The sequence below is a fragment of the Diplotaxodon limnothrissa genome, linkage group LG4 (genome assembly GCF_057381915.1).
Source record: "Diplotaxodon limnothrissa isolate DT_005_m linkage group LG4, D_limnothrissa_male_GT1.1, whole genome shotgun sequence".
In the NCBI taxonomy this organism is placed as follows: domain Eukaryota; kingdom Metazoa; phylum Chordata; class Actinopteri; order Cichliformes; family Cichlidae; genus Diplotaxodon; species Diplotaxodon limnothrissa.
In genome coordinates this window covers 1905119-1924588 of record NC_140599.1, presented here as the reverse complement: position 1 = coordinate 1924588, position 19470 = coordinate 1905119, and the positions used below count along the sequence as shown (strand labels likewise).

The 19470-nt window shown below is 43.3% G+C and overlaps 1 protein-coding gene and 1 pseudogene across 1 annotated transcript; both read left to right on the top strand.

Moving 5' to 3' along the window:
• The first annotated feature begins 1582 nt into the window (after nt 1-1582).
• LOC146632992 (phospholipase D1-like) lies at nt 1583-3388 on the top strand. Its single transcript, XM_085351929.1, has 3 exons — nt 1583-1804; nt 2629-2877; nt 3301-3388. The coding sequence occupies exons 1-3, from the start codon at nt 1583-1585 to the stop codon at nt 3352-3354; spliced, it is 525 nt and encodes a 174-aa protein (XP_085208055.1). The 3' UTR covers nt 3355-3388.
• Nucleotides 3389-3851: 463 nt separating this feature from the next.
• LOC146632991 (uncharacterized) lies at nt 3852-18036 on the top strand (annotated as a pseudogene).
• Nucleotides 18037-19470: the final 1434 nt, after the last annotated feature.

Below are 19470 nucleotides of genomic sequence, written 5' to 3'. Positions count from 1 at the left end.
TTGTAGTTGTTATTCTTAGTTGTTCTGCTGCCTAAATACCACAGGGTCTGATTATGAAGTTATTGAGCTGCACATACGTTACGACCTGCTTAAGTTCGAGGTCACAGCGTCTGTAGAGCAGCTGGAACATAATGAAGTCTACAAGGTTAAAGTTTTCTCTTCAGTTATTGTTCTTTCTGCTGCTTGGTTTGATGGATCTGAGAGCTTTTGTTTTTATTATTGTTATTATAATTATCATGAATATTTTACTCTCTAGAAGCTTTAAAATAGTGTTTGTGTTTGAAAAAATTGATTTAAGAATTGAACAGAAACATCTGTCCTTCTGAAAATGGCCCAAAGGCACGGAGACAAAGTCAAAGGATGCAACCTGTAACTTTCTCTTCCTTCATGTCAGGACCATCATCCATGATTTATATAAAATGCATATAGCAACAGTAGCACTTTAGTTTGGACTTTATGATTTCTGTAACTGGAAAATATTATTTTGTTTAAAGACAGAAGTGACCGCATAGTTGCAACATCAAAGGGAAATATTAATTAATTAGCATCAAGTATATTTGTTGCTTAAGCGTTTGCACTATAACTTAAGTAGGATTATAACTTTTAAGGAAGGAAAGATTTCAGATATTTAGTTCACTGTTTCAGTTATTTTATATGAAATTAAAACATTTACGTTGGTCAAATATGATGCTCTAAATCAAATAAAAGTTTGAAAATAAATGATGTATTTTTAAATGCTGCAACAAATGTTCACAAAAAGTAACTATAATTAAAACCAGTTAAACAAAATCAAATGTTTGAATCATGCTTAACCAAATGCCAGGCTGCAGAGCTGAACCTAAAGTATACGTAGAAAGATTTCAACATCTGAGCAGTTTTTAATGTTTTTATCACATATAAATGTCACAGCAGTGGGTCCTGGCCCAATGCTTTGTGTTTTTGCTTTTCTTTGACTCTTGTTTTTCTTGGTTTTTGTTCTTCTTATTTATCAGGCTCTCAGTAATCTTAGTTCTCCCTCCCTCAGTGTTCATTTCAGCCTGTGTTTAGTTTCTGTTCCCGTGTCCCACGTTTCATCGTTTCATGTCGAGTCAGCCCTGTCTCTCTGTTTCCTGTGTCTCCCCAGTCAGCCCCGCCTCCCTCGGGCACTCATGTGTGATACAGAGTAATAAACCTGACTACATTTGCTACACTCTCTTTATTACCTGTTACTTTAAAATTCATACACTAATTATGTCTGCCCATCTCTCTAATGTGAAGGTCAAAGGTCAACATCCCAGTGACATAAGAATAATCCCAAAGGGGCAAAGGCAGCGGTTAATTTAGCATAATTAGCATTAAGGGTACAGCAAGGATATACTTTTACTTATTGTGGCAGGGGTGTGGTCTCTGGCCTGCTGCAGTGGAGGCTGGTGGCGGGACGTTGGACGGCACAGGTGAGGGTGATGGAGCTCATGACTCTCCCCTTTATAGTGACGGAGGAGACTGGCGTGGGGGAAGCGTGTAGTGGAGGAAGCCGAGGAGAGAGCTGGTTTCTGGCTACAAAGACGGCGTCAAACCAGAAAAGATTGCTCGTGGTCCAATAATGTGTCAATCACCTGTGAATCAAACTGTGTGTGGGTCAGTTTATGTCACAGTGTTGTTTAGTATATCTTCACTTGTCTCACTCTCCTTCTGTTCTGTCCATCAGGACGATCCTCAGCGCTTACACAGATCCTCCATCGATGTTTTGGATCCAATCAGTGATCAGTTCTACGAGGAGGCCTGGATGTTCACCAGCGCTCGCTACACCTCCATCTACCCGAAGGTGAGTGTACTCCTTTGTACTCAGATTAACATTTTATTTCTTAAAATACATTTTCATATATGAGCTTTCTATTATTTCATGGGCCATTTAATCAATATTAAAATTACAAGCATATCAACAAAGGTGAAGCTGGTTTGTTCCACTTGCTGTCACACAGTCATGGAGGAATACAGCCATCCATCCATCCATCCATCCATCCATCTTCATCCGCTTTATCCGAGGCCGGGTCGCGGGGGCAGCAGCCTAAGCAAAGAGGCCCAGACCTCCCTCTCCCCAGCCACCTCCTCCAGCTTGGAGATATAATCTCTCCAGCGTGTCCTGGGTCTGCCCCGGGGCCTCCTCCCGGTGGGACATGCCTGGAACACCTCACCCAGGAGGCGCCCAGGGGGCATCCTTGTCAGATGCCCGAACCACCTCAGCTGGCTCCTTTCGATGTGGAGCAGCAGATGCTCTACTCTGAGCCCCTCCCGGATGGCCGAACTTCTCACCCTATCTCTAATGGAGGAATACAATAAATACATAATCAGTCATAGATCCTGAACAATGACATTAAAAGAAAGTCTGTGGCTCTAAAGACTAAACAGTATAAAGACATGCTCCAAGCTGCTGTTTCTCTCCTAAATGGCCTGCATTTGTATAGTGCTTTTCTAGTCCATAGGACCCCAAAGCGCTTTACACTACATTCAGTCATCCACCCATTCACACACACATTCACACACTGGCGATAGCAAGCTACATTGTAGCCACAGCTGCCCTGGGGCGCACTGACAGAGGCGAGGCTGCCGGACACAGGCGCCACCGGGACCTCTCTCCTACTCCTCTAGGTTTTCCACTGTCGGCCATCCAGCGATGCTGGAGGGCTACCTGGCCAATGCTGGCCTACACAAAGAGGTCCCGGCTCGGAGGAGCTGAAGAAGATCCTTGCCTTCCTCATCAGTTTCCTCTTCAGTTCCTATCCCAACAAAACCTTCTTGCACCTATTAGCTCCAAAGAGGCTATGGTGCCCGTGGAGGTCTGGACCTGAGGCCTGTGCTCATCACGTGGATAGAAAACACTCTGACACCATTCTGGAGGTCTGATGGGACTCTGACCAAAACACAGATGAAATAAAACTTGTGGCTGGAGCTTTTAAAATTACTTTTTCACCTCATAGATTAATGCTCATGATTGCATGTTAGCAAGACAGCATCTCCCCAAGGTGAAACTCTCAGGAGACATTTACTCTTAAACTGTAATCTGGTTGAGACTACTTGAGGAGATCTTAGTAGCGAGTATGTGGATTTAGTCTCTTCACCAACAGCAGACAGACCCATGCCAAGAAAGCAGACATGTTCTCAAAGAAAGCCGAGAGCAGAGATTGGAAAAAGCTAAAAAGAAAAAGCTGCAGCTTCAGACGACTATCTGCCTGTAAGGCTGAAAAAGTCCAGTTACGCTCTATTTTGGAAAAGCTCCCAGTTTTGGTGACCTGGACTTTTATTTCCCCTCTTCTGCTACAGATGTTGACTGTGACCTCAGAGGCCAACTGGACCACACAGCTGCAGCAGGAGTGAGGGAGAGGAGTCTTCATCCAGCTTCAAAGAAAACATCCAGGTAAAGTGACGTGGATCAGCGGATAAAGCCGTCTCCACTTTCAAAGGAGATCCTCTGAGAGAGAGACTCTGAGCCGTTTTAGCCTCAAATTATAGGACTTTATAGTACAGCAACACTTTTAAAGGACAAAAATAACATAAACTGTGACTGTAATACAAACAAAGTATTGCATGTGTTTTTAAAAGTGTTCCTCCGATGGGCAGGATATCACTATTAGACTGTCCCACCAGCCAACTTCAACAAGAGACCACAGCAGCATTCAGTGATCAGCACAGATGTTCCTCTAACACTCAGCATCTGATCCCTGTTGGTCTGTGTGCTTCTGCTTTTGCTCAGTTAGAAACCCTGCAGCAACCCGACCCAAAACTGTGTCTTCTTGTTGGCCTCAACGTTGAAGTGTCAAACGTCCAACATCTGGAAAGGAAACCACGCCAGTGTACTGTGATGTTTCACCAACATGTGGCAGACGCTGGTCCTGCCTTTCATGCTGACATCAGCAGAGAGCCCCGCCTACCTCAAAGCCTCCCCTGTCATGTATTGATCAGGGTGATGATGAAGATGAGCGAGTGCAAATAAGACTGTAAAAGTCCACGAGCAGAATGTTTGGATGCTTTCTAATGATTCATGAATATCATGAGAGTGTTTGTGTGTTTTGTCTTTTCTTTGCTGACGTTTGTTACTAACAAAGACAATTTACGCTCTGTGTGTGTTTTCATCCTTACCAGCCACACTCTGACTGCAATGAAGGAAACAAAGTGTAGAAATCGTCGACTCAGTGACTTCATAAAATATTGAAGTGGTTCAGGTAGAGCCAGTTTTTAAATGACCATGAACACTGAGCGTATTGTATCTGTACAGCATGTTTTTCTATTAGACAGATTTGTAACAGAGGCCTTGCTCTCAGTAAGTTTGAAATCCTTGTCTGATTTATTTTGTAATCTCTGATCTTTGTGTATCCTGCTCAGTTTGCATGCTGCCTGTAGGAGTTTCTGTCTTTGTATTTGAAGATAATTCATTGAATATACTCAGCTGCTTCCCTTTGGTGCCTCACACATCACTGAAGTTTTTCAGTGTCCAGTTATTTGTTTTTAATAGCTGTTTGAATTCTCTGTATGTTTGACCCTGTAGACTGTTTAATGGACTGCTCGTCTTCCTGTTTGTAACCACTGCCTGTTTAGGACTAAAGATTTGGATTTTTGACTTTAACACAGCCTCTGCGTGTCGTCCCTTTGTGTCCTCGTCCTCTGTGAATGTGTCACAGATGTTTCCATGATAATAACACAGCTTTCCCACAGTGGCTTGCAGCAGCATTTATTCACAGCACATTTGAGAAAGGTTCAGATTAACTCGATGAGTTTATATTCAGAATGATTCTGACAGTGGGCCACTGTGAATTGTGATCTTTCATCAGGTCAATGTTTAAGTTCAGTATTTCAAAGCAGGAGCTATGAACAGTCATCGTGTTGGCATTATTGATTGCAGTTATGTTGATTGCAGTTATTTACATCAGACTTCTTCTCTGAGATAAGAGCACCGTTTCTGGGAAAGATGACAGTATTTCCAGGCTGGATGCTGTTTGCAGGGAGAACTGAATGAAAGTCTCCTGCACCTCAGCGCTGAGGTCCACACCTGTGAACACAGATGAGGTCAATCTGCTGCAGCACGTAGAGCTTTACTGATCAGCAGGTTCAAAGGATTCAGCAGAGCGTAGAGTCAGAGCTAAATGCCACATCACCATAGAGTTTGTTAACAACAGCTTTCTTTGCCCTTTGTCTCGATGGACTGAATCAGGGATACTCGTCATACTTCACCTCAACCACGTCACTGAGAGACCCCAGCCTGACACAGCAGCAGAGATGATGAAAGCAGAAACAGCAAACAGATGCTTCAGTTGTGTTTCTCTCTGTGTGTGTGCGCTCACGCCCACTTGTGTGTGTGAACTTTCCACGTACCTCAGCTTGTTTCTCCAACATGAGCCATCAGGGCTGAAAAACATCACTAACACATGAATTCTTTCTCTTTTTGTTATCACCTGTGATCATGTGTCTCATGTTTCTGTCATTCACCAGTTCTTGTATAGTTACGTGTAACTAGACTTCTGTGGGACGTAAATGATTGTTTTGTATGCAGATCTGTACAAAGGATGTAAACACTTGATTACAAAGGAGATCTCAGCTGTGTTGTTGTGGATGGACTTCAACGTATTTGTTAAAAAAGAGAATAAAGCAAAGTGTTTTAGCTGTTTGGGAGTTTTTGTTTGATTCCATTCAGTTTTATTTCTATGGAGTCAAATAATAAGAAAGGCTCTAGAACAGCCCTGAGTTTGTCCAGGTGACACTCCTCTGAAGAACAAAGACAAAGAGGAAGAAGGGGACTCGTTTTCAAGTCTTGTTTCTTTCAAAATAAAAGCTGAAATGTTTTGGAAGCATGATAATATTTCAGCCAGGATGGCGTCTCCAAGGAGACCTGCACCTCAGCGCTGAGCTCCACATCACGCCCTGTGAAAGCACAGATATAAATCTGCTGCAGTGAGAAGAACTTTACCCAACACAAGTGTAGAAGTAGACATTTGACTTTACCTACAACCTGTTAACAACAAAGCTTTCATTGCCTCTGCTGTTGATGTCATGTAGGACTAATCATACTTCACATCAGCCATGCACACGTCAGAGGATCTCCAGGCTTTCAGTAATAAAGCCAAGCAGATGATGTGAACATAGCAATAGTAAAACATGCATCATAATCAGCTGTATGTGTCGACTATGTGGCACCTCAGTCTTGTTGGCATGAAGAAAAGTTGTGTAACATGTAGCATAAGGGCTGCAAAGACATCATGTAGACAGCAGTCGTCTGTTAGTCGTAACGTATCTCCTGTTAAAGAGTTAAATGTGCGTTCTCCATCTCTGTCCTCTCACAGCTCGCCGTCTACCAACTCAACCCGTTCTCACTCCCGACGCGTAAAATAATGACGATTTGTCACGTCCCTTAACTTCTCATGCTGACGCCTAAGGTACCCTTCCACGTTTTTATGTGACGCTGTGGGTTGTCAATTCATTCCAATATGAACACGCTCGCGGCGATCAGAGACGCTTCGAGCAGAGGCTCCAGCCATCCATTTATTCCAATAATAACCCCGTCACGGCGAAACATGACGCCGTGAAGCACAATCTAACTGGAGACCCGGGGACCCTCTCCGCGAACGGGTTTTTCTCCCTAATTTAATGCTTTCTTTTAATGACATCGTTAACATTTCTCAACAAAAACACGTGAAAGTATCACTGATAATTCAACAATAAAATGGCTTCATGTTGTGGCCATCACACAGTGTTTTCCAAACTGATTCACGATCTGAAAGTGCTCAGATTTAACGTACATAATCCTTTGTTAGGTTTATTATTTTCATTTCACACGTAAAACACATTTATAGATTCATTCACCACTCCTGTTAATTTTGGATGCGCTCGGCTCCAGCCAATCAGACGCAACCTGTGTAAGCAAAGGCTGACGGGAGAACGGAGAGACCCATTTATAAGAATAAGAAAATGAGGCGGAACTGATTGATTCTAATGCAGGTATGTAAAAAATACATATATTTAACATAATACCTTGATGTGTGTTTCAAAGTTAGTTTTTTCATAAACGCTTCAAACAAACAGAGGTGACTGATCTCGGAAACGGTGTAATGTATTTAAAAATGGCTACAGCTACCGTCAGCATGCTTGCTAGGTAACGACTACACGTGTCTACTGCAGCATTAGCCATTTAATCCAACGATGATGGATCAAATCTATTACAAACGTTAAAGGACTTGTGTGCTGCAAAATACCCTCACATGGTGCGTAAAGCAGTTTTTGCGCTAAGAGTTCTGCTAGCTCTTTACAAACTGATGATGCTAACGTTAATTGCTAACATTAACCGGAGCGCCAAGACTGAAAATCATTTGAGTTGCGTTAGTTATGTGTTTATGTCACTGAGTTCTGCAAAAATCTCTTTCCTCTTTAGCTTGAAAATGAGTGATTCAGAGGATCCCGAGCTGGAGGAAGAGCTTCAGGCTGCTGACGAACTCCTTCAAGATATGCAGGTAACATTTTTAGTGGAAACAGTTGTTAAAGAGGCAACACATATTTTGTACGGAGTAAACATTATGTTATTTGAAGTTTTTTTTAAAGTTTATGTCAAATTAAGTTGGTTAACTTAAGATGTTTGATAATCTTTGCTTTAATCATAGACTGTATTTTAGGTGTTCCCTTTTTTCCTTGTTAATTGCGTAGAATGATGCACAGAGTGAACCTCAGCCAAGACCAGTGCGCTGGAAAACACGTGACAGACAGGGAGCTTTTATTCCTCAAAGACCATCAACCAGTCGAAGTACTAGTTGCATGCCACGTGGTCAGTGTTCACACAACCATTGATTTTATCTCACAACTTGTTTTCACCAAAGAATTTCAGTAAGTAAATATTCTTCATCCCCCCCCCACCCCCCCAGTGTCCAGAGAGCAGCATCAATGTCCACGTGAAGAACCTGGTTATGTTGCCAGTGTCAACCCAACAAAAGGTACTTTACCTTCTTGTATATATTGTGATTTCTGTTTACTTTTATATTTGTTGTTATAGTTGAGTTATGCAGGGCTTTTGTGCAGTCCTAAGAAACATACTGCCCAGAGTGTTTTTCACTTTGTGGAAGAGTTTCTTCCTTTCTTTATTTTTTTTCTGTTAGTGTGTGGAACTGAGGTGCTTCGTCAGGAGCTCCTTCAGTTGTTGGAGGATGGAGAAGAGGACGCAGCCATGACTTGTGAGACGTCGTCTGAGTCAGCTGCTACTCACTGGGCGATCAGAAATATGGTGTCCTCGCAAAAGTGGAAAGAGGCCAGGCCTTGTCTTATAGACAATATGTTAGCTACTCTGGATCCACAGTCACACCGTGTGTGTCAGTGTGGCAAACAAGTAGTTGTGAGGTGCCTGGACTGCCTGTCTCTTCCATTCCTTTGTGCTGACTGTGATATTGCAGTTCACACAGGCATTGTCCTGCACAGCAGAGAGGCAGTAACAGGAGGGTTTTTGCAGCCTTCATCAGAGTTTCACAAGCCAATAGGTACAGTTTTTAAGTCTTATGCATTTCTTGCTATGTATGAGTATGAGTGGGTGCTGTTATTGTATATTTATTGTGTATCAGTTAATTTCTAATTCTTTTTATATATATTGTGTGTTTTAATGTTAGTTCGGCTGTTGCCTGTGCAAAGGCCAGACTGTGTGTGACTGCCCAGCAGGTAACGTTGAGGTTTCACCCGGCGCAATTGTGGCTCTTGTAACCATAAATGGTAAGTTGCCCTTTTGTCACACACTACATACACAATAGATGTGTTTGGAGGTTTTATTGCAAATTGTGCATTGCTATCTTTGTTTTAATTACCCTCGGCCCGCAGTATATGTGGGCACCTGTCAAAGGTCATTTGGATTTACCAGACCGATTTGAAAACAACATGAAAAAAATGAATGCTTTGAGCCATGACTGAATTTCTCCTGATCCTTTCTAAAGGCCGTTATAACCTTGCACTGCCAGTGGTGAGCTGCACCAGCTGTGGCCTAATGTGGTCCCCCTCAGTTAAGGACATCCTGGGTAGTGGATATTGGCCTGGCACCTTAAATTTCTGCACCCTGTTTTCAATGGATGTCTTTCAGTCTTTCTATGACATTAAGAAGGCTGCACCAGGGATGTCACTTAAGGCATTTGTCAAAATGCTGGATGAACGAACAGCCCATTTTGGAAGGGTGAGTTCCTAAATTTGCCAAGTTTAAGGAAATTGTGCAAATCAATGTTTATGCTGACTGTCCTTGAATATTCTGTTGTATGTCCTCTATGTAAAAGAATGGCCGAATATCAGCTGATGCCTTCAGTAAAAGTTTCTTGGAGTGGAGTGCTGTAAAGTTTGAGGTGGACAGGATGTGCAAGGAGCCATGCTTTAGCTGCCCTGCCTGCACTCCACACATGCTTGCCGTCTCAGTTGATGGAAACCGCAAGCTTTATCGCTTTCAGTCTAATGCAAGGTACGTTATGCATTGTGGACATAAGTCAAATATGGATTTGTAGAAAAATGTATTTTAATGTTTCTTTTCAAACAACTGTCACTGTGTTCGTTCAGCACTTCAGAGCAGGGGAACTTTGAAGGTGTCTTCATTGAAAAAGATGAGGAAGTTGCTGAGTTTGTGAAATACATCCAGAGACACACAAATCATGTAAGATACATATATATATTAGTGCTGTTAATCTTGTTAAAATGACGTTAATGCTGTAACCATATACACTTACGTGTGTGTGTGTTTGTGTGTGTAGACATATATGGATGGGTCGATATTTTTTTTTTATTTTTCTCTTGGTGTTGTCGTAATACTATTTACTTTATTTTATCTTAATGTGTACTTAATTTTGTCACCATGTGTATTTAAAAAAAACAACATGATTTTTATTTTGTGTTATCAGTGCTGTCCTGGGGAGATCTGAGGTCTTGTGTGACTCGAGGCTAATTCAGCTAATTGTTATGCATTTGTTTTAAAAAGTTTGTCCCTGATAGGGCTTCATCATGTCATGTCTTTTATGTTAAAATCTTTGAGTGTATAGGTCCCGGGGAAAGGGTTGTGCGGATCTTCATCTTGGACTGCAGCAAAGGAGTCGTCGAAAAAGTCCACTGGGAAGTTGGATGAAGAGGGCATGGAAATAGCTGTTTGTCGCCACGGAGTCCTCTTAGCTGCATTGAACATGTTTCGAGGGGAGATCTTTGCTTACCCCCTTTTTCTCCAGAGGAAGTTGGCAGCTAGCGTCCCAGGACATATTACGTTCCTTTGCTCCGATGTGGCCTGTAAATATTTCCCCTATTTAACCAAGGTGGCTCAGCAGTGCCCTGAGCTGAGGAACCTCTTGTCAATGCTTCCTCTTCTCTCCGTCATGCATGCAAAGCTCACACTTGGAAATGCGAGGTATACTGCAGCTTGTAGTTTTGGATTAGTTTGAGACATTTTGTTATAAGGTTGAATGAATTCAGCAGTCATGTATTGTGACCTCCTTTCTATAGATCAAATGGGGAGGTGCGTTTCAGGATGGGGCCGGTTCAACAGTTGGAGAAGAGGTGGAACAAGTAAACAGTTTCCTGTCTAGGGCGGCCATCACAACGAAGTACATGTCTAAAGCAGGTGTGTGTCCGTGTCTGAGATTCCACTCAGTCTCCTGCTCATTAATTCTTATTTGTATACTAACTGAAATGCAGGGCGAACAGACATGCTGACCCTCCTGGCTTTGGGCTGGAACAAAAGGAAAGTGGAACAACTGGGCCGCACTTTGAGCCAGCGATATCTAAAGGTCATTTTTTCAACACCCATTTTAATGTGTGTGGTAATGGGGGGAAAACACCAGTACTCTTTTAATGTCAATATGAATGACATTTATGAATGCATTCTTAGATCATAAGGATCCTTAGAGAACAAGTGGAGAGCCTGAATGCGAGCAGAAATGAGCTGGGTGTGGATGACGACACACTGCAGCAATGGGCTGAAGGTGAGTCTCAATATAATGCACTCATGTATAACAATAGGACCCACCATGGCCTCATTAAAGAACTTAGAGTTAAGATCTTTCTGACAGTGTCAACAAACAATGAAAAATAAGCCTTGGAAAAGCAAATTTATGGCAGAGTTGTTGCGTTTCATCAAATTGGATAGAACCTGGGTTGAAATGATGTCGTACTAGTTGGTTTTATAAACCTGAACACCAACATACTTGTTATCTCATGATTATCATGAGATAGCAGCACATTGTGACCCGTGGTAGGTACCTATTTAAAATAGGACAGAGCCGTAGGCGCACAGTCAGTTTAAAAGAGTTTAATTTTTTAATACAAAATAAAAGAAACAGTGTAACAGCGGCACCTCAAACCAATTAAAAACGTTACCTTATTAAAGACGATAAAACTGTGCGATTGCCCGTGAGACGGGGCAAGCGCTGCGGGGAACCGTTTAAAAACAAATCGACATAGCACACAGGTTAAACATGGACGGCAACTCACACATGACCCCAAATGGGTAAAACACTATAGAAAAAAAGTCAAATCTTCAGTGCCGTCTTCACTCGGGCCCACCGCTGTGCATGCAAAAGCGGGGAGACAAAAAAAGGATTTGTTTTCCCTGCAGCGCCTTCACCGTCTGCGACAATATATATATATATATAAATAAAGGGGTTAAAATACTAAAAGGATCAATATCTGTGGTGCCTATTGATACAGAAAAAGTAAAACCAAAACCCAAAACCATCGACAGCCGCAGCAGTCAGTCTGTCGGCTTACACCAGTTTAAAACAAATTAAAACACACTGATGTGTCGGGTCCTTTGCCCGCAGCCAGAAATCCACCTGGCAAAGCAGCAGCTCGGTACTCTGTGAATAAAAGACAGGAGATCACTAGCTGGACAATAAAACACAGGAATATTCCTCCACTGAATTGGTTTTGTTACCTGTCCACAAGTTCGTGTCACACCCTAATAAATGTGGGTCAGTGGCGATGAAGTCCACTATACCGTTCTCACGGGAGCAATGTTTCCCACCTACAAGGGTGCAAATAACTGTAAACCTCTGCCAACAGCCAGAGCTCAAGTGGTACATTTTTGTGTAACCTACCGTTCTAACAGAAGTTTAGGGGAAGGACGCGTATCAGACTTTCATAGTTAAGAAACACCAACTTGCCCAACTCAGACCAAGCACTCGCAGCTTCAGGTTTGCAAAGGAATACCCAATTGCCCACACCTGCGCTTATGAAAGGAGCAAAGACCAGCTCCGCCCACCAGGGGCGGTCCCAAATCTCCAGGTCTCACCTGTCACATTCTCCCCCCTGGTTTTTGCATTGGCGACCCGACAATGAAACCTTAAAGCCACGGTCTATAAAAAGCTGTAACTGAATGTACACTAGGTGGCCTGGCTTCAGCTGATTGGGGCAGATGGTGTGGATTGGAATGGTGGCCAGCTGTTGAGCGTGTCGTTCTTCTAACTGTACCACTTTCAGCTAATGGAGTGGGGACACTACACTGTGGAGAGGAGGGCCAGTTCCTCTGCGCCAAAACTTCAAAAAACCACTAATCGTGGGGTCCTCCCTCTGCAAAGTAGCAAGGTCTGCAAGTGAATGAGAGGGTAAAACCGAAATCATAGATTGGATTACTTGCTGGGGTGGTAAAACTGTTTGCACTAAAGAGTCTGGAAGGGAAGTACCAGGAAGCAGTGTTTCTAAAGACACAGTTTGATCGGATGGCTGACACTTTCGAGACAAAGCATCTGCATTGCCATTTGTACGACCCGGACGATACTTAATTGAAAAATCAAAAGAAGAGAGCTGAGCCGCCCAGCGCTGTTCCAAAGCTCCAAGCTTTGCTGTAGTCAGATGGCTCAAGGGGTTGTTGTCTGTATAGACAACACACCTGTTACCCAGCAAATATTCTCTGAATTTTTCAGTCATAGCCCATTTCAAGGCTAGGAATTCAAGTTTCATGGAGCTGTAATTGGACATGTTACGTTCCGTGGGCTTTAGCCCTCGACTAGCATAAGCTATAGGACGCACCTTGCCATCAGCTTGCTGTTGTGAAAGCACTGCCCCCAGACCCCAGTGGCTGGCATCAACCTCCAAGATAAAAGGTTGTGAAAAATTAGCATAAGCCAATACGGGGGAATGCACCAACCGAGCTTTCAATTCTTGAAAGCTATTTTCACACTGCTCGGTCCAGACTTCCTGCAATGCACGCTTGGAGGGGCGTTTGTGCTTAGTCCCAGCCAGTTCGGCCACCAGCTGGTGGAGCGGAGCAGCTAGGGATGCAAAACCTGGAACAAAGCGGCGATAGTAACTAGCAAACCCTAAGAATGATCTCAATTCAGCAACAGAGCTAGGAGTTTGCCAATTAGACACCGCAGATATTTTGTCTGGGTCCGTGGCTACCCCGTCCTTGGAGATCACATGCCCAAGGTACTTTACCTCTGTCTGCAGAAAACAGCATTTTTCCAACTTGGCCTTCAAGTTTTGTACCCGCAAGGTCTCCAGTACTGCTCCTAGGCGCTGAATATGCTCATCTACTGTGGTAGAAAAGACAATCACATCATCCAAGTACAACAACAAAGACTGGTGATTCTGGGAACCAAACATTCGCTCCATCAATCTCTGAAAGGTGCTTGGTGCATTACAGAGGCCAAACGGCATGCGGTTGAACTCAAATAACCCAAAAGGAGTACAGAAAGCAGTTTTCTTTTTGTCTGGCTCAGCAACAGGGACCTGATTGTAGCCACTAGCCAAGTCCAAGGTAGAGAACCAACATGCACCTGACAACACATCCAAGGACTCCTCAATTCGGGGCAAGGGAAAAGCATCCTTCCTAGTCCTTGAGTTCAGCAGACGGTAATCCACACAAAGCCTAATACTGGAGTCCTTCTTTCGTACTACCACGATTGGGGATGCAAAAGGGCTACAACTTTCTCTGATCACCTGACTCTCCAACAGGTGTTGAATATGGGCCTTAACGCTCTCATACTCTGAAGGTGGAATCCGTCGATACCGCTGGCGGACCGGAGTCTCATCTAAAAGTGGGATCTCATGAGTCATTAAATTGGTACACCCTAAGTCACCATCATGTGAAGAAAAAACAGATTGGTAGTCACGCAAAAGGGCCCTTACCCTGTCCTGATCCTGTACAGTGAGGGCTGAGAGATCAATTGCATTAATTGCAGTTTTCAGAGGGTTGGATTCCACACTCTGGGTTGCCATGGTAACACGTTCTTCCTCTCCCAAATCTTCCAAGAGCCTGGTCGAGCCATCCGATTGGCTGACAATTTCAACTTGGCACAAGGTGCCAAGCTGACTGCGAGGTGGCAAAATGGCCTCAGTTAATCCCACATTGGTAACTGGGATAAATGCAGTGCCACTGACCACCTGGACCAAAGCTGGAGAAGAAAGGAGACCATGAGGCAAACCGGCATCTAATGGTTCGAAAAGCGCTGTTCCAGTGTGTGCTGGAGGGGCTTTTTGACATGTGGTAGGTACAAATTTCATTGTGCCTGCGGGGATGCAAATTTTTCTTCTACCCTTAACTCTCACTGGGCCACTAACTTGTGCTTCAGGCTGTAGCTGCGCTGTATGGCAACGCTGCAAAGCCTGCTGCCAAGGATCCTCCTGCACTAAAGGAAGGTCAAAAAGAGCAGAGCCATGTTCCAAAAACAGCTCCCTATAACACTCACGGATCACATTCATGCCGAGTACTCCACATATTTCTGAGTTGGGGCTGGGCTCCAAAGGATCTCTAACAACTAACACACCACGTTTCGGTATTTGCCTCCCTAACACTTGGCAATCAAGCTCCAGGTAGCCAACATAGGGAATATCTAGCCCATTAGCTGCCCGTAACCGCAGCCAATGGCATGCTTTCAGTTTCTCTGGACCCCAGTTCTTAAAATGTTTGGCAAAAAAACTCTCCGTGATGGTAGTGACCATGGATCCAGTGTCTAATAAACAGGAGACATCTACCCCTCCCATATTAATGGTAACCTTTGGACAGGAGCCTACCAACTTGGGTGGGGGACCAGACATTTGAGCATTACAACTGTTGGAGCCAGTTATGTCCCCATCTGATATGTGGCTCAGCATAACAGAGGGTGCTAGTTTTCCGCCTGCATGGAAAACGTACCCTGCCCAGATGAGCTCCTGCTAGGGGCTGTAGATTCAAAGGCTACTACCCTCTCATTATCACAGTCTTTAGCAAAATGGCCAGGCTTCTGACACCGCCTGCAAATAACCTGCCTTCCTTTCTGCGTGAACCTAGACTTACTTGATGTATGGGCAACTCAACTCATGTGTAAGCTGATCAATCTGGGCCTGCTGCCGTTTTAACATTTCCTTAACCTCTGCTAATTCTGACCCAATAGTATCCCTTGGCCCCTTTGTTTGTCCTGTATGCTGAATGCTGTAGACTGCTGGGACAGAATAAGTCCTGAACCGGCCGGGTTCTACTCCTACTCTGCCTTCCCGCTCCCACCTGAGGCCTTCATCTCTTAAAGTATGGAGGTCATAATCTGGATGTTCGCGAACAATCCTTTTAAGCTCGCGGCTCAAATTTCCATCCCGGACACCCTCTACAAACTGATCAGAAAGCAGTCTAGCAGCCTCAGGAATTCGCCTCTCTGGACAACTTTGGATCATTTTGTCCATGAGAGAAAACAATGCATGTGAGAATTCCCTCAGTGACTCTCCTTCTTGCTGCCTTCTTGCATAAAAAGCTTCCTTAACAGCAATAAAGGACATGGGGCAACCATACTGGCTAAGGAGAATACCAAAAATGCGGTCTGGATCTTCTCTTACTTGCTGGGACCTATATTTTATTTCCTCACGAGCATCACCAGTCAAATGATCATAGATATAATGGGCTCTATCAACAGGGGCAAGTCTACGAGTGCGCATCACAGATTTTATTTCCTCCACCCAACTTTGGACACTAATTTCCCCAGTTCCACTAAACAGGGGGCACGACCTCTCTCTAGGGATATAAACCAGCCTCTCTTGGAGAGAGCCCTCCATAGGGGTAGAGTCATGAGGTCTACAGGGGCTAGAAATGCCTGATTGGGACTCCATAATAAAAAAAAAACCCTCAACAGTAAGTGCCTACTGTGTTTAAATGCAGATTACACTTTGTTACCACCAGGATTTACCAGCTGCTGCTTTGCCTAAAAAAATAAATACGAATATAAAACAGTTTAAAACACACACCCATAAAAATAAAAATTTTACACAAACCAACTGACTAATCGCTGTGCACACCTAGAGGCTCGTCCTGTCCGACAACGCCAGTTTGTGACCCGTGGTAGGTACCTATTTAAAATAGGACAGAGCCGTAGGCGCACAGTCAGTTTAAAAGAGTTTAATTTTTTAATACAAAATAAAAGAAACAGTGTAACAGCGGCACCTCAAACCAATTAAAAACGTTACCTTATTAAAGACGATAAAACTGTGCGATTGCCCGTGAGACGGGGCAAGCGCTGCGGGGAACCGTTTAAAAACAAATCGACATAGCACACAGGTTAAACATGGACGGCAACTCACACATGACCCCAAATGGGTAAAACACTATAGAAAAAAAGTCAAATCTTCAGTGCCGTCTTCACTCGGGCCCACCGCTGTGCATGCAAAAGCGGGGAGACAAAAAAAGGATTTGTTTTCCCTGCAGCGCCTTCACCGTCTGCGACTATATATATATATATATATATATATATATATATATATATATATATATATATATATATATATATATATATATATATATATATATATATATATATATATATATATATATATATATATATATATATATATAAATAAAGGGGTTAAAATACTAAAAGGATCAATATCTGTGGTGCCTATTGATACAGAAAAAGTAAAACCAAAAACCAAAACCATCGACAGCCGCAGCAGTCAGTCTGTCGGCTTACACCAGTTTAAAACAAATTAAAACACACTGATGTGTCGGGTCCTTTGCCCGCAGCCAGAAATCCACCTGGCAAAGCAGCAGCTCGGTACTCTGTGAATAAAAGACAGGAGATCACTAGCTGGACAATAAAACACAGGAATATTCCTCCACTGAATTGGTTTTGTTACCTGTCCACAAGTTCGTGTCACACCCTAATAAATGTGGGTCAGTGGCGATGAAGTCCACTATACCGTTGTCACGGGAGCAATGTTTCCCACCTACAAGGGTGCAAATAACTGTAAACCTCTGCCAACAGCCAGAGCTCAAGTGGTACATTTTTGTGTAACCTACCGTTCTAACAGAAGTTTAGGGGAAGGACGCGTATCAGACTTTCATAGTTAAGAAACACCAACTTGCCCAACTCAGACCAAGCACTCGCAGCTTCAGGTTTGCAAAGGAATACCCAATTGCCCACACCTGCGCTTATGAAAGGAGCGAAGACCAGCTCCGCCCACCAGGGGCGGTCCCAAATCTCCAGGTCTCACCTGTCACAACATGAAGGCTCCAGATGTCTTATAATGAATGTCATCAAGTCAGTGATTACAGAGTCCAGTGTAGTTTGGTGACTGTTACTCATCCTGTGCTCTGATTAATATTCCTCTCACTTAGAAAGTGATCAAACTGATGGCAGCCTTGGAGCGTTGCAGGCACGAGTAGAGGAGCTTGTCGTCATCATCAGAGTGCGAACACAAAGTCTTTACAGACAAAATGGTACGTCCCAGTTTCTTTGAAACGGACGGTTTGATGCTGAGTTTGTACAGCTTGTGCAGCTACTTTGTAAACAGAATAAAATCAGATCCAGGTTTGTTTGAGCTGGATGTGATTTGTTCCAGCAAACAAATTGATGAGTGTAGATTAAAATGTAAATATATACATTATGTGAAGGTGTGAATTTTTTATGATTATTTACAGATAGCAACAAGAGGCGACACAGAATTCGCAAGGTCATCTTAGTTGAGAAGAAACGCTTGGCGGCTGCTGCTGATGACTACAACAAGCTCGCTGAACCAACAAAGCAAATCGTATCCAGTGATGCCCTCATGCAGACCGATATTTGGCCCTGGCAGAGCACAAGTGAACGTAAGCTCTTGATTTATAAATATCCTTTTTAAACAAGCTCCCAGTATCTGAGCAGTAGTTGAATGTTTTGTTCTTGAATCATAATATGCTGCTATGTTTTCCCATCTGATGTTGTTAAACTGTAGCTGCTGCTGACCTCCGGACAAAGAGAAAGGTCTTTGAGAAGGTGATGGCTGTGAGGCGCCTGAGAGAGGAGGAGATGATCCTTTGCAGGGAGATGCGGCATCACTGGACTGTGTTGCGAATGCGTTCTGTGGTGTTGGGGACAATCTCCTCAGACTGTAAGCACTTTATTTATTTATTAATTTTTTGATGAATCGATTGAAAATAAGAGCAGATGCTAAAGTCTTACTGGATCTTTTACCTATATCTAGATTGCTAGCTAACACTGCCTTCTCCCTTTTAAAAAAATGGTGAATTACAGCATCCTAATTCCTTGTGTTTATGAGGTGAGGTTTTTTTTTGTTTGTTTTTTTTACTTTTCTCATATTTATTTGTTTTGTTCTTTTTACAGCCTCCTTTGTTGGCATGTCGGAGGATGCACAGAAGGGACTCTGTAGCCTGGTTTTAAAAAAACAAAGTGAACTGAAAGCTGAAATGCTCAAAGTAAAGGACGTGTACAAGAGAATCCTCAGCCACCAACCACTCCTAGAAATGGACTCGGAGGAGGAGGAGGACATTCCAGACGATGCCACTGAGAGTGATTTGAGCACTTCTGATGAAGACTGATTGTGTCATCATTGATGTTTTGTTTGGTAAAATAAAAAGTTAATCACATCTCTGTTCAATGTGATTTTTCAACAGACATTTTACATTTTGAGAAGAAAAATGGAATTCCCTTGGTGCAGTTGTTTACCCTGAATCATTATTTCCCATCTAATTTAATGACTAGTGTACATGTTCAGATACGATAACATAATTTAATTTATGGGATGCTTTCTGGGCTGCTCAAATTATCACAAAATTTAAAAGCACCAGGCAGCACACTCACAAGTAAATTTTTTGTTCAGTGTTTTGTCGAAGAAATCAACAAGTACATTTGAGATGTTTGCTGTAGTGGTGTGTTTGTTAAGAAGCATGCCAGCACACTGGTGAACTGACAGTCCCAGAATGCACCCGAGCCAGTGACTCGCCCCAGAGCAAATGAAATTGCTTATCTAGAAAGACAACCGTGATCAAAGAAGAAGTAAAAGAGTAGGAAACAAATGGTAAGGGAAGGTACTGTGGGGTAGGAAAGAAAGGCCAGAGCTGTGCAAAATGACCTCCAGCAGGCCACAAATGTGCACATCTGCTCAAACGGTCAGAAATGGACTCCATGAGGGTGGTATGAGGGCCCGACGTCCACAGGTGGGGTTGTGCTTACAGCCCAACACCGTGCCGGATGTTTGGCATTTGCCAGACAACACAAAGATTGGCAACTTTGCCACTGGAGCCCTGTGCTCCTCACAGATGAAAGCAGGTTCACA

Excerpts from the sequence above, each read along its gene's own strand:
- LOC146632992 (XM_085351929.1), top strand. The coding sequence starts at position 1,583 with ATGTGTCAATCACCTGTGAATCAAACTGTGTGTGGGTCAGTTTATGTC. Across the intron at positions 1,805-2,628 it reads ACACCTCCATCTACCCGAAG|GTTTTCCACTGTCGGCCATC; the intron begins GTGAGTGTACTC and ends CTACTCCTCTAG. Across the intron at positions 2,878-3,300 it reads ACTCTGACACCATTCTGGAG|ATGTTGACTGTGACCTCAGA; the intron begins GTCTGATGGGAC and ends CTTCTGCTACAG.